This window comes from Callionymus lyra, chromosome 3, assembly GCF_982586985.1.
Source record: "Callionymus lyra chromosome 3, fCalLyr1.hap1.1, whole genome shotgun sequence".
NCBI classification, from domain to species: domain Eukaryota; kingdom Metazoa; phylum Chordata; class Actinopteri; order Syngnathiformes; family Callionymidae; genus Callionymus; species Callionymus lyra.
The window spans coordinates 40580686-40601273 of record NC_141820.1 but is presented as its reverse complement, the minus strand read 5'-3'; the positions used below and the strand labels follow the sequence as shown (position 1 = coordinate 40601273).

The window sequence follows — 20588 nt, the reverse complement described above, 5'->3', positions numbered from 1 at the left end:
CTCGTAGTCTGAGTGATATTTTCAGTGATGCGCTGATGTTGTGCTCTTTAAATAATTCTCTAAACGTCGCAGACCTTTGAATCGTTGTAGGAAAGTGGTCATATTGTAATAGCTGATCCACAAAAGCACGTCCAAAGTACTATAAACGCTATATACTATAAATGAAAGGTGTGTTGAACGCAGCAAAGTCGCTCCGTGTGACATCATCGCTTGAGGCGCACTCCCGGACCTCTGAAAAGGATAAGCCTGGCTTTATGACGTCACGTGTCCCATCTCTCCGGCAAGTATTCGGTACGTGCGCTTTGAACATCCTCGCGTAAACGAGCACGAGCACGATCTGGCTAGAGAGCCACCCTCCCAGTGTTCAGGCTGACGCTAAAATAGCACCGGCAGCACCGCCCTCTGCCGCCATCCACGTCACGCAGCTCAGCAGGAAATTTAAACACACGTTGGTCCAGAGACACAACACACACACACGCATCTCTGCGCTCCAAGGTCAGTGGTGCGTTCACTGGTAAATCTTCAGTCACAGCGAAGGTAAGTGAACGTTTCACGGTTGTTGTCTCCACGGAAGTCTCGAGGATGAGGATGGAGATGTGAGGGATTATCAGCTTGAGTTTACAGACGTCATGAACGACAGACGCAGTGTCGTCATGACTGCTACAAACGACAGGATTAATTTAGTGTCGCTTTCAAGAGCCTTTTGGCGAGATCCCGACTCGTTGAAGAATTCCCAAATGATCATTGAATTGGGATACAGTTTGGTGAAACTGGTCCGTGTAGGCCCCGGGCAGCCGGCGTTATCCGGTCACCTTTCTTACACCAGCAGCATCAGGTGATTCTATTATGGGCTGGAGTGAAGAACAACATCACTCAGAAGCATCGCTTTATTTTATTATTGCTTTATGTATTCAGAGGACTGGACCACAAACTAATATACAGTCAGTTCACTTCCTCTGAAAAGTTCCTCAGCCGAGATTACATCAATTTAGAAGATATATATGAATAAACATTCAATTTTTTTGTGCTTTGTTGTTCTTCTGATCAAGGACATAAACTTACCAAACAGTTACCATCAGATGAGTTCCACATACCACCCTAATACAATATTGGTATGTAGCAGAGTTGAAACCAATCCTCCAAACCAGTCTTTCCTGCTGTTTTATTATAACCTCAGAGATACTACCAAGGTGGAGGTCAACAAGGAGTTAGAAACGTGTTTGCATGCCACAGACTCAAATTAGTGCAGTTGCTTTACAGAAAGTTTCCAAAATATACAATAAAATAAACAAATATTAAGTTTCCAAAATATTGAATGTATTTTGTTAGTAGTAAGTTGAATGGCCAGGGTATAAAAATGGTACTGACTAGTTTAGCAATTACGCATTGCCTGATAATATAAAACATGATTCCTAAAAGTTTAAAAGAAACTAAACTATTACTACTACAACCATACTGCGGCGCCTACACAGTATGTCATTCCAAAAATACCCTTCAGATTTCAAAACTTTCCATGACATGACAAATCACTACTGTTTCTTAAGAGCAAGTGTAAGACCTTCAGAAAGTTTCCCAGAGGGATGTTTGTTGTAAACAAAAACCTGTTTAGTGCAGACAAAGGCACCTGACGATGTATGGGTGTTTTATAGACTTTTTATAGACTTGAGGATTTATAAGTGTCATTGTTGCCTAAACAAGACTGCATAAAGCTTACAAGGCCTTGAGAATGAATTTGATGTTGCTGTTTTGTTCATGGTCAGTTTGTTACAGTTAAGATCTGTTATAAACTATAACGCTAAAGTGAACATCAGATGAAGATGCAAAACAAAGACAATCAAAATGTTTTTTAGTTTAAGATTTATAACTATCTGAGGACAGATGTTTAAAGAAAATAGTCTTAAACTTCAAAGGCAGGAAAACATTCTATACAGAAAATCAGTAAAAAAAACAACTTTTAAAATTCAGCCATTTATCATTATTCAACATTTATCCAAGGTTAGTCGGAGGAGAAAACCTCCAGAAGGAGTCGTCCTAAGAATAAGTGGCTTTTCCACATGTAGCGTATCCGATGCTCTATTTTGAGTCCCTCCTGAATGACTGAGCCCCTCAACTTATTTCTTAGGGGGAGTCGAGAAACCCTGCAAAGATCATTTAATTTTCCTATCTAGTGCTTTGGGTCACTTCCCAAAGTCAACCATAGATGAGAGTAAGAATAGATCCTTTTGGCTCAGCTCTTTCTTCATATTTAAAGTACAAAATAATTATTTTCTTTAAAACTTTTACTATGCAGTGTCGTTGTTTGTGATGTCAATTTGCAGTCCGTAAAATTTGCTCCAATACCTTTACCTAGCCCAGTGTTATGTTGTTAGTGCTCAAAACAAATTCAAGTTACTAACAGGTTTCAGTTTATTAATATAACAGACCTCCGGAGCTAGCGTTAGCTATGTTGGTAACTAGCGGCCATAGATGGTATCATGCAGATAAAAAGATATTTACATTCAATCATTTTAGCATTAAAAAGAAAACTGAAAAAGAGTTGAAGATTTTTTATCAGAATATTTTTTATTTATTAAAAATAAAATGTATTTTGACATTAACGATCTATTTATATAACACATTCTCAAGCTCTATACAAATAAAAATTACTTACTTATTTACATACAATTGTCTTTGAAGTTTTAAATAACAAAGGATTGGAGTTAAGCAACATTTTAGCTTTAGAAGTCACAGTAACTACACAATTTATGTAGATCAAATGAAAATTAGGTTTAATGGAGTTGTTCTCTTCATCTGAATGTTCTGTGCTAGGAAAAGCGGACATTGTGACTAACTCAACGTTTTTCTATTTGCATGGCAGGTTTCAAGTTTCACGCTACTTGACAGAACTTGCCACAAACTCCGGATCAGATTGGTTGTCTCTACTAAGAAAGAGGTGTGTTTGTTTGTGTGTGTGTTGGGAGTTCTCCGCTGACGTGGCAAGGTGAGGCAGGTCGAGTGCTACAAGTCATCTGCTATGAAGGTGATCATAAGACCTTGTCGTGTCCGTGCAGCCTGCCACTGACACACTTCCTTGACCACCCATTCTGTTCATGACAACCTGAAGTGTTTACTCATGGATATATAATTGATGTTTGAGTCGTCTAACTAACCCTTCTTTGGAATTAACTTGTTGGCATACACTGTGTCATGCAGCTATATTCAAAGTTTTAGTTTAAAAGGTTATTTTACAAGGTTTGGGCTTTGTTAATCATTACCAGTTCTTTAAACATTATTTTGATTATTAGTTGATGATTATGTCATTAATGATTACGGACTTACATGTCAAATTCATCGAATTGTTATTTACTTCAGGCTTCGATTGATTTTTCCAAAATAGCTAAATGTTGAGGTGATATCGTGTAAAAATCTCGAACGTCAGGTACAGAACAGACTTGCTCTAATAAATCATGTTTATTTAGCATTAGTGTTGTTGTGTTGCAACAGAGATTGTAGGGTTGAGTCAACGTCACGAGAGCTTTTGGATCGAGTTAATGTTGAACACTAAGATCATGTTGCCCAAACATGTTGTCAAAACTTGTCAGAGTCAGGTGGAGGTGAGCACAGGAGGAGGGGGGTGATTGTTTAGTTGACTGTGAAGGTCAAGTGTTCACAAAACCAGTTTATTACACCTACCTCACCTGGTGATCTTACACGTGGCCGTTGTTGAAGTAAGTTCCTGTTGACAGATTAGTGATTTTCAACAATACGTGACTATCAGTGACTGTTTACTCACAGGTTTTAATAGAGAACTGCTCACAAATATTGATAAACATAAGCTACTTGGCAAATGTTAACTGCTAAACGGTGTACATTAAAAACGGTACAGGTACGGTACAATTTTCATGACTTTAGTACAGATGGTAATGAATTGTGAACAGCTCTCATCATATCATTGACTTGTAATTTAAATGAAATATTTATATTACAAAATGTGCTTTGTCTTTATAACCATTACAATGCCAACTCTGCTGTAGGAGGTTGGTCAATGCGCGTCATCAATCCCAGAGATGTTGACTCCAAGGGCTTCATTATATAAACAATGTGTGGTGTAATTACAGCTGACTGGAGGATGATTGAAGCCATTATTACGGACTGACTCCGCTTTTGTAACTTCTTGTTCCCTGAGACTTCAGTAGTGCTGAGACTTCAATAATTATCTTAGGATATTTATATACCACGTAGATCACTGTTAAAGGTGAATAAGACGTTTAGAGCATTATAAAAAGCACATTTTGTATTGATGCCATGATTTTCTTGGAAACAATACAGGCTTCCTGCATCGAAAGTGAGTAAAGACGAAAAACAAAACACGGAAGAGAAACCACAGCCAGCGACTGTGGCTGACTCCCAGGAATGAGAACTGTGTGGAGTCAATCCTCCCTCCAGAATTACATATTGACTTTAAAGAAACCATTATGCAGAAAGGCAGTAGAAAGAGCTGTTGTGTCACAGTGCCTCAATTCTCTTTATAATGCAGCTACAACTGACTCACTCACAAAAAGCATCAGTAATAACCCCCTAAAGCGCGTGGGCTAAAAGTGGTGGACAAATTCTCTGACTGCTTGTGGGGGACTTGCCTTGGGGATGCCATAACTTTCTTAACAATGTCCAGCTTTTCTTGAAAAGTCCTTCTTAAAAATGGCTTTGATAGTAAATATGCAACCAAGTTAATTTCTTCTCCTACTTCAGCCATTGTGGGTTTTAAATAAACACACGTGCACTATATTTATGTTTGTTCAGGGAACAACAAGTTTTGTTGCTGTAGCTAGCTAGTGCACTCTCTGATTAGCCAATCAAAGGACGGGAATACTCTGACAACAGCATAACGTCGCTAGAAGGCCCTGGCGTAGTCAACTCACAATCTGATCCGAACTCTGATTGGATGAGTACTCTTATATGAATATTCATGTTTGGAAGCAGCACGACCAGAGGAAAGCGATGAAAGAAGGTGGATAGACCATTTGAATTTTTTTTTTAAATAGTTATTAATGGAAAATATGATTATACATTTACAAATATTATAATTAAAATAAGTCTGTAATTGAGATATTTCTTAGGCCGGCGGAGAAGGCTTTGCAGGCCCTGACGGCCCACCCTGAAGGAGAGTTGGGTTTGGACTTTATTTGCCCTATAAGTTTCTGGAGTTTCATTAATTCTTACCTGCACATCTGTTCCTTCAAGGCTGTTTTTGACTTATAATTTATTTGATATTATTTTCGGCAAGTTAACTGTTAGAACAATCAGAAGCAACCAATTTCAGGGTGTCCACAACCACCTGTACGCGGTACATGCACTTAAGTCTGTGTTTGATTGTTTAAAAAAAAAAAATCTCATACGGTCATTTTGAAAGATCCAGCTCAGTGATCCCGTGTTCTAAAAATGTCATTGTAGTTTTGTGGAAGAACTTTAGAAATGCGTGAGGTATAAGAACATCTTATTTTCTGCACCAAAAATGAATGAAGAAGTGGCTAATCTATTAAATTTTCACCATTCGTATATTTAAATGCTAGGTTAAAGTATATCCATCATATGTTGCACTGGTGCACACTGTAGGGTTAAGGATGACATTTCCTCAATTTATGTCATCTCTTTCTAAATCTTCACTAGTGATTCAATCTTTTTTATTCTGCCCTGCCTGCATGCTGGCCCTGGCTCTGTTCCAGGCTCCAGATGAAAATAAACGTTTGTGCTCGGTGGAGGAAAACCAGTCTGTTGTGTTATGTGTTAGTGGCACGTGTTGTGTTATGTGTCAGTGGCACATGTTAGTTGCACTCTTTGTTAGAATGATTTCAGTTTATTTCACCACCACATGTTCAGCTGCAATCACTTGCCATGTCTCACAGCTCAGGTACGTCTAAAAGCAAGTGTGTGTTCCTCCCACTTACTTTCCAAATACCTTAACTACCTCAATAGGCAGCATTCATCCCAATAACCGTAGCCGTTTCTCCTCTTTACAAAAGGGACCTTATAGATTCACAGAAACTGGTGACACCTACATGCAAAATGAATGTGGGAGAAGAGATTCACTCATTAATTCAGAAATTAATTTAAGCTTTAATTTAGGCTAGAATAATAGAAGTTTCCCCTAATGAAAAGGAGTGTTTCAGTCTGTAATCAAACATGTCATCAACTAAAATGCCCATGTGACTGCTTCCATTGAAACTTTTAATTGCTTTCAGTTTGTCTGCTAAACCTCGACCTGAAGTGTTTATTTGAGATCACCTTCTTGACCGGTTAATGAAGTTCTCTGATGAATTTACAGAGAAATCCATACAGAGGTATCAAGTGGAAGGATTTTGGAATCTAACACAAACTTGCTTGTTTAATTAATGGCTGGTGTGTCTGTAAGTAGTCAACGGGTATGACTAGAATTAAAAAGACTTGTGCAGGAGTAACCTTGTCATCTGTTGATTGAAATTCCTTGTGATTTAGTGGAGAAAATGTCCCCTTTGTGAGCCGTCAATCTTCATATTTGCACCATCACTTTAAGCTGCTTAGGGCCTTCATACATCGTCATCACGTTCGATTAATCAAAGTCTGTACTAGCAAGTGTGGCTGTGGACACTGTGTAATCTGATCAGATGGGATTAGAACTAGTGGGGTGGGCTGTGTTGAAGACAATGTAGGCTGTAATTTTAAGTGCAGGAAGATCTGTTGTTTTTTCCTTCGAAAATGTTTAAGTCTGTTTCATATTCAACACTATTATGGCTGATATGTTAAAAAACATCCTGAAAACTTAACTTAGAACTTAACTCTGAATGACAGCAACAGTGAAGGAGGCTCATTTTAAAGAAACAATAAGCAGGTATAACCAGTACATGACATACTAATAAGCATAACTTCCTCGTACCATCAAAAACATAGTGAATAACTAACGACTCATGTTTTGGATCCAACCAGTCAAGCACATGTAGTTGAACCAATCAAGTGTCTGAAGACTGTAATCAGTTCATTGTCAGTCTGGTGCTGCTTGTTTTAGCTGACACCTGATTTGTTAACTCAGGTGTGCTTGACTGGTTGGATCCAAAACTTGCACCGTCTCTGCCTATTTCTGGACCAGTTTGACACCCCTGGTCCAGACCTTCCATTTAAAATGGAAGAAAATTAGAATTGTTTTGGCTGGTTCCTCTGATTTACTCTTGCTGCCATTGCTGTGTTTATGTGTCAGCAACTTGATACTGTCCATGCAGTGACAGGAAAGAGAAGGCCAATCACTTATTCACGACAGGCTTAGGTGCCTTTCCAGGTGAGCTGGATTTGCTTACACACCAGAAGACACGGAAGAGATGGTTTCTATCAACTCCAGGATGATGCAATCTTGAGTCAGTTTGTCAGTGTGGCAGACAACACAGAGAGAAACGTTCAAGGACGCTGATAACACTAGCTCTTAAGAAGTTCTGTCTGTTGTAGTATGTAAAAAACGTCAGATCAAAGTATTTAAGGTGCTTCTTTGACAAGGGTAAGTGATATTTAATGAATATTGGGGTTCAGAAGTTCAGGCATTACTTTAACATCACCAGTGTGTGAGGAATTTTCTTCTTCTTTTTACAAGATGGGACAAAGCGAGTATCTGCCTCAAGCAGGAGCTGTTGCCTGATTGGACCAGTTACTTGAAAGAAAATCTAAATCAAGCCTTTAAATTGCACCTTCCAGAAGAAAACTGGATATAATCTATTCACTATTTTTGCGCCTTTATTAGTCTTTGAAGGACTTGTTCTACTACACCTGTAGGCACTTGTGTCAAGCACAAAGATTTTGCTCTTGCATTCACAGTCAAACTTCAAACTCTCACTTACTACATTCTTGCACAATGCTGTGACTTTAAGCAGTCATTTCAACACAAGTCCTTCAAGCACTCTATTTACAACTTGCAATCTAAATTCTTTGTTGTGGTCAAACATGGTTCTTATTTCAACCAAGTCTGTGTTTCAGATGAAATGAAAGCAACATAATTTTAGCTCAGTTAAGAGACTACAAATACTATTTTGCTAGCTTGCATTACTTGACACTTGACAGATGTAGGTGGTCATAATGTGAAGATATCTGTTCAATTTACTATTCAAGCTCTGTGAAAGCAAATTAAAGTTATCCAGTAACTGTAATGGAGCACCTTGGTTTGTGATATGAGGCCTGTAAATTTCTGCTCCGCCTGAGGGCTCAAGGTTGTGTGTGTGTGTGTGTGAACAGGGGGTAGGACAAGTCTTCTCAGGTTGTAATGTGACTATAAACCACAGGTGTCAAACTGAGAAAAGGTCCGAGACGGTGCAGGTTTTGAATACAACCAGTCAAGCACATATTGTTGAACCAATCAGGCATCTGAAGACAGTAATCGTCTTCAGTCAGGTGTTGCTTGTTTAAGCCGACATATAATTCGTTAACGCATGTGTGCTTGACTGGTTGGAACAAAAACCTGCACCCTATCCTGGACCAGTTTTACACCCCTGCTATAAACCCTTCTCTAGTGTGTTGACATTGGGTTTTCTAAACCTTCTTCCTTCTTTGTGTCATTTTAGCTGGCCTGGAAAGTGTCACAGTCATAGAAATGTTATCTTTATTTTGTTAATATGTTCCGGTGAGGACCTCATCAGGTGTGTTTTTTGCGATTTAGGAAATTATTTAATGGTGATGATATGTAGAAGGTATTTGGTTCGGAAGTCAAGTCCTAGATCACGGGTGTTGAACACCTTCAAGCAAGGTGCCAAAATGCTCGAAATTAAATTAAGTCCTTTCAAATCATATCAAAGTTATCTCAAGACACTTTTCAGTTTAAGTGAGGGTGTATAGGAGAAAAGCATGTGCATTTTAACAGGCAGAAACCTTGAGTAGAAATCAGTGTTGACTGCCTTCTGCTGTGATATATAATAATAGTATATATTATAATGGGTGAAAAATGGTAATTCTCTAATAAATAAATCATGGATTATTTAATTATTACCAATGGGTAAGCCAAAAAATAATTAGATGTTTGTTGTTATTTAAAATATTTGTTCAACATTCCCATGGGCTTCTCAGTTGGTGCCATCACTTTAGTGACCTCTGATGTAGACCATTACATTAGTTTTTGTCTGAGTTCAGAAAAAGGGAGTTTATTGGTCATCCAGGACTTGATATGTGTAATGCAAGGATGTAATTGTAGTTGCTGACTGCTTTTATCTTGTTGCATTGACAAATAAAGTTGGGTTTCATTAGCATAACATTGAAAGTTTATAATTAAAAAGAAAATGGAATTGCCTAGTGGGACTTTCTAGATTGTAAAAAGGATTGGGCAAAGAGCAGAACCTTGTGGGATACCATAGCTAACTAAGTCTGCGTCAACGAGAGGTGGTTGACACGTACACTTTCTGTCTGATAGGTAAGATTTAAAACAGTTAATAGCAGTTATCGTAATATCTATTTCATTTTCTAATCTCTGTAGATTAATCTGGAGGTCGACAGTGTGAAATGCAGCATTGAGGTCCAGGAGAACAAGTACTAAATCACGGTCACTCAATGTCTCTGTCCTGTGGTGTTCACTAAAACCAGAAATAAATTTCAGATTGACTGTTCGCTTCAAGATACTGGCACAACAGACTAGTGACCACTTTCTCCAGAATCTTTGAAATGAAGACAAGATTGGAGATAGACAAATAGTTTGTGAGAATCCATGGATCAAGAGTGTTTTTTCAAGCATAGTTCAATTACAGCAACTGTTAAAGTCAGAGGGACATAACCTGACGTCATTGACAAGTTAATGAAGTCACCTATGGCCGCGCTAAGTAAGGAAAACACTTCTCTAGGAAGCCCTGTGGGAATATGATCTAACAGAAGAAGTAATTGAAGACAATTGTCTATGACTAACAGGAAGAAATTACTCCAGGTTTGAATTGGTTTAGTGTCAATCTATTGAAGGTGCAGCATTTTTAGTAGGGGATACTATAAGGTCTAAAATGTCTTCTATAATGGTTATTTTTTTTTTCATCAAAGAAGTTCATGAAGCCACTGATGAGATGTGGAGGAATGGACTCCATAGAATGATGGTTCTGTGTCAGCCTGGCTACAGTGCTGAATAAGACTTTTGGCTTATTCTTAAAAACCTCTAAGAGTGATAATTAATAGCTGGCTCTGCCCCTCCGGAGTGCTGCATTGGTCTTTTGTTGAACCCCCTTTCTTAAATGTTTATTTTTTTTTATTCTGCTTTAATTGTGAGCTTCTATTTACAGACTTAAAGTGTGCCGGAGATGCCAGCCTCACCGGGTCCCCCCGCCGTTACCCCGCCAGATGGAGGATGGGGTTGGGCTGTGGTTTTAGGATCATTTATATCCATAGGCTTCTCGTATGCCTTTCCCAAGGCCATCACTGTGTTCTTTAAAGACATCCAGACCATCTTCGACGCCTCCTACAGTCAGGTGGCCTGGATCTCTTCCATCATGCTCGCTGTCATGTATGCTGCAGGTGAGTCCGAAACATCTTTCATTATGTGAAAGCACAATGTAAATACTTGCAATGATAGGATCCTCTGCAAAAAGTGAGAAGGAGAGAGAGCCAGGAACAAATGAAGATGACTGCAAAAATATATGTCGCTTCAAGACCCAATGCTCTAATTTTTTATATGTGATGTATCGAACAAATGTTATGTCTGAAATATAAATTAAATCATAATTTAAATGAGCAAGTATTCATATTTTTCACAACAAAATAATCTTACAAATTAAAAACAAATATATATACGGAATGATTTATGGATACATTTAAGGGTATTTGTTGTTAGTTGGGTATTGGATGTTAGTTGGTTAGTTGAAGTTAGTTGTCTAATTGGAAAAACAATTTCCCGAAGGAGACCTCCTGAGGGATCAATAAAGTTCTACCTACCTACCTACCTTGTGTCCTGAGTGCCTCTTGCATCAAGTAGCTGGGACAGACACATGTGTCATGTGTGAACCTGGGTCACATGACTGACAGCAGGAGCCAACAATCCTATTGTTGTACATTTTTCTCTTTTTGCTGCTGTGGTTTTCAACGCCAACTGTCCTAATATAAATGTTCAAGCCTTCACCTGCTCTATTTGTGACATTTTGCGGCACCATTCTGACCATCTGTCCTCGCCGTAATCCTCATGTCACTGCATCATCTGCTGCTGCTGCAATCTGCTCTGATCACTTCCTGCAGGCCGATACAGGCTAACAATGTTTCCAGCGTTCCAGAGGTTACACTATATATACAGTATATGTATATATACAAAATATTTGTTCTCAATTTATATATATGTGGACTTTTGGGTTTTCTAACTTAGTCTCATCAGCCAGGGAGATCCTCACAGTGTTTAAACAAAAGTTATTGTTGTGACAAGCCGATCTCGCTGGTGTGCTAATCTAACTGCACTAAGCAACTTTGACTCAACGTTGTTTACTACTGGTCAGGCAGACTGTCATTCTGGTTCTAGGTCCGGTCAGCAGCATCCTGGTCAACACGTATGGCTGCCGGCCCGTCGTCATGACTGGGGGCATCTTATGCTCCATTGGAATGATCTCTGCTTCTTTCTGCACAAGCGTGGTGCAACTCTACCTGTGCATCGGCGTCATTAGCGGTATGTCTATTAAAAGCCGCTTAAGCCCTTTTCACTTCACCCTATAAGCTTCTGCAAAGTAGATGGTAAAAAATAGCAGAGGTTCCTATTTAGCCATTTGTTTACTGTTTGTGTTGTGATTTGGATACAGGTAGTTGATAGGTGACTGTGTTTTTTTTAGAATTGCATCAATTAAACTAGAGTTCAATAGTTTAAATAGTTTTGCATATTTATAAATTGACAAAAACTAAGAATAAGGTTAAACAATTTTAAAAAGCCTACAGATTTTGCTGTCACAATTTGTTAACAGGGCTATCTTAACTTTTTTTTAAATTTATTTAAATCCAAATTTGCTTGTCCAAGATATTAAACTAAAGCACCCTCATTCCCTCTATTTTATCCCTTTAGGGCTTGGACTTGCATTCAACCTTCAGCCAGCGCTAACAATGATCGGGAGGTACTTTTATAAAAAGAGACCTCTTGCTAATGGTATGGCGATGGCGGGCAGTCCGGTGTTCCTTAGCACATTGGCTCCTCTGAACACGTACCTCTTCAACAAGTTTGGCTGGCAAGGAAGCTTTCTCATCCTTGGCGGTTTGCTGCTTAACTGCTGCGTGGCCGGCTCCCTCATGAGGCCTCTAAAACCCCCACATGGCGAAGCCAAGAAGGAGGAAAAGGAGCCAATCAGTAGCACTGTCACTAAAAAAGAGAAGCTGACCGCCTGGCAGACTGTGAACAAGTATCTGGACTTGACGCTCTTCACGCACAGAGGCTTCCTCATCTACCTTTCTGGCAACTGCATTATGTTCCTGGGGTTTTTCGCACCCATCGTGTTCCTTGCCCCATACGCCAAGGACATGGGTGTAGATGAGTTCTCTGCTGCATTCCTTCTCTCCATTCTTGCATTCAGTGACATGGTAGCAAGACCTTCAATGGGTCTGCTGGCAAACACCCGCTGGATTAGACCACGGATTCAGTACTTCTTTTGCTTTGCCGTGTTCTACAATGGACTTTGCCACATCCTCTGCCCGTTGGCAGAAAGTTACTCTGGACTGGTGGTTTATGCCATCTTCTTCGGGTTTGCCTTTGGCATGGTCAGCTCAGTCCTGTTTGAGACCTTATCGGACCTTGTTGGGGCTCAGAGGTTCTCCAGTGCTGTAGGACTTACAACTATTGTGGAATGTTGCCCAGTGCTTGTTGGTCCTCCAATAGCAGGTATGATTAATACACTGTAATCCATCTGCTGTGAACATATATGTTTTTGATGAATCGCAATAGGTAAATGTCAAGAAACATTTAAGCCTTGAGGAGTTAATAGGTCCCATGACACAGCTCATTTCCATCTACACTGTGACTAATTGAGTGAAAACTTCAGTATTTGAAGATGCATCCATATCACAAGCAAATGCACCTAGTAACATGATTTCTACTCAATTTCACTTTACTGTAAGTTCAAATTGTGATGATCACTGGTTCACTGAAACCCTTGCGTTATCTCAGGGTCAAGGTGACCCAAAGGCCTGAAAACAAATCCAATTGTTTTATCCCTTGTGTTGCTTCTGAGTCAAGGTGAACAACTTCCCTGGCTTCCAGAAATAAATATGCAGTGGTGAAGGGTGTTTCCCCTGAGATAACACAAGGATTAACAAACTACTACTGTCAACAAACTACAAACTACTGTCATATGTGGGCAGTTTTCTTTGATGTACTTCACGGCCAGAATTACCTGCTCGCAGAAACATTGTGTCACACACTATGATGGCTTTCAGTAGGCATATATAGTTTCACTCCTAGATCACATAGTGGAACCTAACACAGATACACAGAAGTGTACAGAACCCCAGTAAAGGCCAATAAAAAACACTCTAAAAAATCTCTTCTGTTTTACAGGAAAACTAGTGGACGCCACTAAGGACTACAAAATGATGTATTTCTTCTGTGGCGGTGTCGTGATTCTGGCCAGTATATGGCTCTTCATCGGAAACTTCATCAACTACAGACTGTTAGCACGGGAGCGCAGATATGCAGAGCAATACAAACAGACAAACACAGATGACCCGGACAAAGTCAAGGAAAAGAAGGAGGACATGAAGGATTCCAACGCCCTCGTGGACATCGTTTCTAACAACCAAGCCGACGGTGAACAGATGCAGCGTGAAACCAACATCTAACATCGCACTGACCAAAATCTTCTTTTGATGTTCTCAACTTTAATCAACTGATCCAAGAACGTTTCTTAAGGTGCTCCAACATCCACTCCGAAACTCACTTTAACTAAACTGCCAAAGTAGACACTATTTAGGTATACCTGGGACAATGACACACTAGATTCCTCAGTGGTCCCATTCCTTCAAACATTATGCAGAGCTCACTGTATGAATTTTGTTCCTTTCAACTTTCTCCATTTTTTTATTTGACTACCTACAGAAATTTGTATGGAGTTAAATAAAAATAAATAATAACACACCACAAGCCCCTTCTCCACCCTCCACACAGAGTTTCAGCAGCTTAAACAAATGGAACATAATCTCATTGAGTGACCATGTTTAATATGTATTTTTATATGTGAAGTAAAGGGGTTCCAAATGTCAGCAAATGTTTGTGAAAGACCAACAAAGGCTAGCCGGATCATGACCAGTTTGAACTCAACATCTATCTTGACTTTCAAAGAAAACAGACTCGTCAGATTCAAATGGCTTAAGATGAGGTTGTCATGTCAATCGAAGCATGTACATATAAGCAATACATCTTGTACGTTTCCCACCAGCAGTGTATAATTACCTGATTGGGAACAATGAAGGAAATCCCTTCTCTTACGACTGGAGAATCGGGCGCTTTCTTGATTAGTTTTAGTTTTATTCATGCTAAAGAAACAATTTTGCCTCAGAAATCCTTCCACTCTTGAAGGCTTTGTAATATCATGCATCCAAAACTTTGAATAACTTATCATTTACAAAATTAGATGTCTGTTTGTGAAAACATTTTTGTACAAAGTCAGGACCAATTACTTTTTCACTGCCGCAGCCCTGATTCAGTTTCAACACTGTAGAAGGCACAAGAAAATTAACAAATGTTCCAGTCTTAGACCATCCACCTGACAAAACAAATTCCAAACACTCCTGTCTTAAACTTTTCGACATGGCAAATTATAGGTTCATACCTCAGACGCTTTGTCTGACGTTGGTTCCAGTCATGTACAGTCATTGGCTCTTAGAATCCCCTCTCTGACTCGTTTCCCTTAAAGAGCAAGTTTGGGATCTTTGGTTCTGTACAGTTCCTTCCTGCAAAATGTTTTATCGACCCCACCTAATTATCCCACTGTCAAGGCATATTGGGGACTATAGCCAACTTTGTTTTCTTTTGTCACTCACTTCAAGTAGAATCACACTCTTTGCAATCTGCATTGGGCTTTATCTTTATTCACCATGTTGCCGCCACAGATAACTCCATTCTCAGGTGAAAATATTAAAAATACAGTCTTTCTCCCGTTTTTTCTGCTACCTTATCCTCAACTATGCCAGGTCTACTTGCGGAGGTAAAAGGATAAAAATAGAGGATTATTATTATTATATATTTTCTTATTATAGATTTCCAAGTGGCATTGCGAAGTACGTTCTTAACATGCATTATTAAGATGTTTGATGTTTAACGGACCCTTAACTTTGAACAACTGCTGCAATGACCTGTGAAATACGGATGAATGTAACGTCAACTGTCAGCCTTCACAGTTTCAGTGACCAAAACTCTATGTATAGCATTGCAAATTATCAGGTATCTTTCTTTCTGTTGCTTTTTCTCACAGTGTTTGACGCCTTAACACACATAAAGGGATTTTGTGGCTGTAATCATTTCAACAAGTGAAGATTTTAAATTAAAAAAAATTAACATGAAGAACGGCATATGAAGGTATAACGATGACACATTATAAATAAAACCTCTACAGGGACACATTTCAATTTCCTGGAAGTGTCTTGGCCATAAAAACTGGTCTATCAGATTTCTTCATAGTGGAAAGTCGCACTATTTTAACAGGTATTTTCTTTTCCCCATATGTGACTCCAGGGAAAACCTTGTTTGACTTTGATTAAGTCAACCTAAATAAAAATCTTCTTTTGCCCCATGTCAGCCATATCCTAGAAAAATAGTTGTTTATCAGATTCCCTCATATTCCCTTGTACATGATGTAACAGGGAGTGCGTCTCTGTGTTAAGAGAATAGAATGTTTATCCTTTGTGTAAATGGTATTCTGAACCTCTATTATTTTTTGCTATTTGTATTTAAATTTTTTTTTTTTTTTTTAAACTTTAGCAATCTTTGCTCATGCTTTTGACACAACTATGCGAATAATGTGCTACTTTAGCATCATTACATTGTAACATAAGCTACCATAGGCCATTGTGTTTTTGGCCTTTTGGCTCTACCATTCATGATACACACATGCTGATGCAATGACCCGAAGCCAGATTGCCAATAAAGCATCCTTTCTTTCACTCCAATTTACCCATTGAAGATGCAAATGAGCTAATATGTTGTATCTTGTGCTTCCTTTACCAAATCATGACTAGGAGCTTCTGTGATGTCCCTTTAGTGTCCAAAACCTTTTCATCAGCACTTGATTATACATTCAGGTCTTAGCAATTTTGTCGTTTAAAGCAGAATGAAGATAATTTGTGAAGTGAACTTAAAAACAAAGGGAGAGAGAGGCTGTTTTTCAGTTTCCTGTGTTGTCTTCATGGTAGCTTTGTAATATACTCTTGGTAATTCTGCCATGATGGAAACAGATAGAACCACCTTGTTGTGAAGGGCAGTGTTTGAAGAATAGTCCGGGAGTACTACCCTGGCCATGACAGGCATTCAACACACAAAGTAAAAAAAAAAGTTTGATGTGTACATCTTCTTGAGTGCTACTTAAAAGTGGATGCTGAGTCACTAACACTGTTCGCACTGCTGTAAATGTCTCTCAGTATGATCGTGTGATCATGTTACATTTATGTGTCAAACCCTTTCAAGATCAAGTTGTATTCTGATTGTTCCAATGCTGGAAATGTCTTCCTCACTTTCAAAATGTACAATGTGAAATTTGTTAAAATATTCATTTGAAAGCTCCACTGCTGCTTTAATGAAGTCATTTTGGAATTTTTTTTTGTCACATCCGTCTGATGACTGTAGATACCGTAATGCACCCATTTCACATTTAGCCAATGGTTGACCGCATTTGATATATGGGTTGTGCTGCCCTCATAACTTCATCTGATTTTAATTGATGCTATAAGACACTAATTTTTCATGTTCAAGCATTTACAGAAACAACAATGTTTGCAATTCTTTCAACTACTAAACTGTCATAACAGCCATTCATGAGGCTTAGATGGAAGTAAACAGTCAGCCTTATTAGCTGAGTGGCTCCATCACCAGGGGCGCTGGAGTTGGACTCCCCTCAAATTCTGCATCAAAACCACTGATAATCTGATTCCACAGGCAACATTTAGAAATGCAAACCTGGCGCCCCTTTCCCTCATCAGTGCTCAAGTCCCCCCAGCCAAGTCTAGGGTCAGGTTTTAATGGGGCGACAATTATGAACCGGACAGAGTAGAATGATCATCGAGTCCCTGTAGATTCTGGAGAGAAAAGCTGGAGAGATCCGCCTGAAGGGGGCACTGTCGGGGCTGCTAATAAAGAAGCAGTTGACCTTGAAAAAGTCGAGCACCAGTGGCTGCAAAGTTGTGGGGGCGTCAAGGCTCAGGGCACTTCAGCAGTAATGAGGTTTCTCACTCGCAAGGGACGTGTCTGGAGGAGTTTAACATCCAGGCCTCACGTTCACCAGTAAATAACTTGTCGCAGATAAAACACAAAGTGACGATTGACAGGGTCATGGGAACTACAATAAAGACAGATTCATTGCCTCTCCGATAAATTAGCATGTAAGAGAATGAAGCAAAAGAGAAACAACTAACAAACACAACAAAAAATAAATCAATTGAGAACAGAACGTTACAGAAACCATGCTCTACATTGTTTTATTTGCGATGGCTTTTATCCAATATTCAATTAAATTAATTTGAATTCAATGAGTCAAATCATTACAAAGTTATCTTGAGACACATTGCAGTTTAAACTACACTTTACAGGAGAAGAGAAAAAAGGCCCAGCAAATCACAATGAGTGACAAAGGCAACGAATATAATCCTTTAAACAACATGTATAAACACTGGATCTAAATGTCCCTTCATTAGGGACTTGTAGCAGAAAGATGATTTAGCTGCTCTTGCAACTATATTGTTATTGCATCTGCTATACTTTACACTTAATGGTTAGACTTTGTTTAAAAGGTCAGTTTTATCTCATGTTAAAGCCTGACTTGTATGTATCCGTCACAGCAGTCTGAGCATCAGCTCAAGTGTTTATCTGGTTCACTCAGCTTCTGAGGCGTCCTGACACTCAACCAGACCTCCAACCATTCAGCCCAAGCTATAAGCAGCTCCAGCTTTTTGACAAAGCCCAAATTAACCTCTACGCCACTCCATCTCTTCCAAGTCCAACCATTTAACCTTCATTTAACTTTGGTGTGATGTGCTCCCCAGTGCCCATGATTTTTGAAAGGGGAAGCTTCAGAAGCGAGAAGGCGCCTGCGGCTATAAATCAGCACATTGGTCGCTGCTGTTGTCGGCTGGTGGATATGAGAGCTGCCTGCTCTTGTGGATGGCAGAACATAACGCTGAGGAGGAACCTGAGGGGAGTGATTTACAATATTCAGTTTATTCTAATGTGTGACTTTATCATTATGTCTACCTGCTTCATATTGCATAGTTTTGTGTGAGAAACTGTCTTTAGACTGTTTGGATTGTCAATGCCACACTATCATGTTCAGAAAACTAGAATGCCGTTTATCACCTTGAAATTATTCTCCTTAAAAACGATTAAGCCCTGCCAAGATGCTGATCAGTGCGGCTATCAAGATAGAGAGGATACATTAAGAAGATGGATTTGCAGGAAAGTAAAGCTAAAACAATGACGATATAATATACTCTATATTACTATACTATATACTTGTATCATGTATGTATAGACGGAACATACAAAATTGCACATGTTAGCACAAATGGTATTGGGTAGATGGTCACTATGATGGATATGTCGGCCTGAAACTAAAGTTTACACTGACGACTTAACCTCAGATACTCCTCAAGAAGCAGGTGGAGAAAGAGAGGAAACTTCTTCGGTGCGCAGAGAACGGATTGAGGGACGATTTAAAGCCATTGGTCTCAGACAGAAGCAGCTGCTGCTCAGGAGTGAAGTCAGCGTGTGCATATGGAGCTCCGCTGCAGACAGGGGGCGCTGTTGGCTTATTCAACGATCAGGACTATTTCATCCGAGGAGACTCAACGTTGAATGCATATAATAATAGTGAGAGGGTAGGTATAAAAACTGTTTTATCTCTCCGTCGTAAAATTTCGTCAGCTGTAAGGTCGTGGTTGTGTTTTTATTTATTCCAAAGTGACCTTATTGTCCTCTACAAATAACTGCCTTCTGGTTTTACATAGCGATAGAATATGACAAACAGACCTCGACAGTTGAAGGTAAAGTGCAGGGACTCTTCAAAGCTTACACACACAACATTCATTCCTACACATTTTGGTTTATACACAAGCACATAGCAACATACTAGAGTGCACACATACATCTGAGCGCACACGCACACACATACATATTCTTGTACAGTCAATGTGGAATACGTTTACTTCTTGATTATATCACAGAAAGTTTTTTATTAGTAAATTAATTTAATCAATCAAATCTAAAATAAAGCTTGATTTTTCAATCAGCCAAACACTAGAAGAATCAGAATCAGCTTTATTAGCCAGTGATGTAAGAACAACACAGGAACAAGCAGAATTTAAGAAACACCCAACATACTTAAAATAATGCAGAGACAAAACCTGAGAACAAAATCAACTGAGATTAAATGAGGAAAGAGATAACAGTGGCGCTCATTTCTCCTTGTGAGCTTCTCTGGTTTCTCTGACTCACACATCATCCACATTATGGCAGCGTGGACTCACCGAGACACCGATTTGTCCTGACATGTTAAGCTGTTACTTGATCGCGTTGCGAAACTTGGCACCATTAATGGACCCGTTGAATGTCTGCAGGAGACTTCTTCTGTTACCAGATGCCTTGGTGACCTTGCCAGTGTCCATCACGCTGACAGTGATGAGTGCTGGGATCGTCAATCATTCGCACACTTTAGGTGACTTTTGAATCATATCTACTTCTTTTTTAGTCTACGTATTTGTACTATAAGATCTGACTTACATGAGTGTGACTGTGTCACTCTAACTTTATGAAAAATTGACTTAGCAGTCATAGTATTAACAAGTCAATAAGTAGGAGCTACTTGCCGTCAAGTTTTCTCAGGACAAAACTCACTTGTGCGACATGAGACTAAAGATTCAATGACTGCATATATTTCCTCCCCATCACTTACTTTTGATCTGAGATCATGGTTCTCATTCAGAAAAAGGGTGGAATGTTGGAATGTCCCTGTTGTTATCTGCTCCTCTCCCTAGCAGGATATAGACTCGCTCCTAACCCCAGCTCATTTGGATTTGAAGAAGCTGCTCGGATGAGCAGCAAAACCTCTTCCTAGAAACTCTACACAGTCCAGTTGCTTTTGAACCTCTTGGAATGGCAGTGTCATCAGCATACTTCTGGGCAAGACTCAGCTCGGAGTTGTAGCAGAAATGAAGAAGTGTAGATGGTGAAGAGGAGAGGGGCCAGTACTTTCCCCTGAGGTGCTCCTGTACTGCACACCACAGTGTCAGACGTTATGTACTTCAGTCTGACATACTGTGGTCGATCTGTGAGATAGTCTGTGATACCAGACGGGGGTCCACATGCATCTATGTGAATTTTTTCCTTCAGTAGAGTGGGCTAGATGGTGAGTTGAATGAACGGAAAAAACGCACTGTGAAAACAGTTTGGATGTTTTGTACTTTATTTTTTTCTG

The 20588-nt window shown here is 39.4% G+C and overlaps 1 protein-coding gene across 2 annotated transcripts; it reads left to right on the top strand.

The window, feature by feature from the left end:
• Positions 1–337: 337 nt before the first annotated feature.
• On the top strand, positions 338–14053 carry LOC148084990 (monocarboxylate transporter 2). Of its 2 annotated transcripts, XM_087787998.1 has the most exons (6): positions 338–537; positions 2858–2932; positions 10239–10470; positions 11459–11602; positions 11990–12796; positions 13472–14053. In XM_087787998.1, exons 3-6 carry the CDS (start codon positions 10257–10259, stop codon positions 13750–13752), a joined length of 1446 nt encoding a protein of 481 aa, XP_087644124.1. In that variant the 5' UTR covers positions 338–537; positions 2858–2932; positions 10239–10256; the 3' UTR covers positions 13753–14053. The 2 variants fall into 2 exon arrangements, with proteins under 2 accessions (XP_087644124.1, XP_087644125.1); XM_087787999.1 differs by lacking the exon at positions 2858–2932.
• The last annotated feature ends 6535 nt before the right edge of the window (positions 14054–20588 follow it).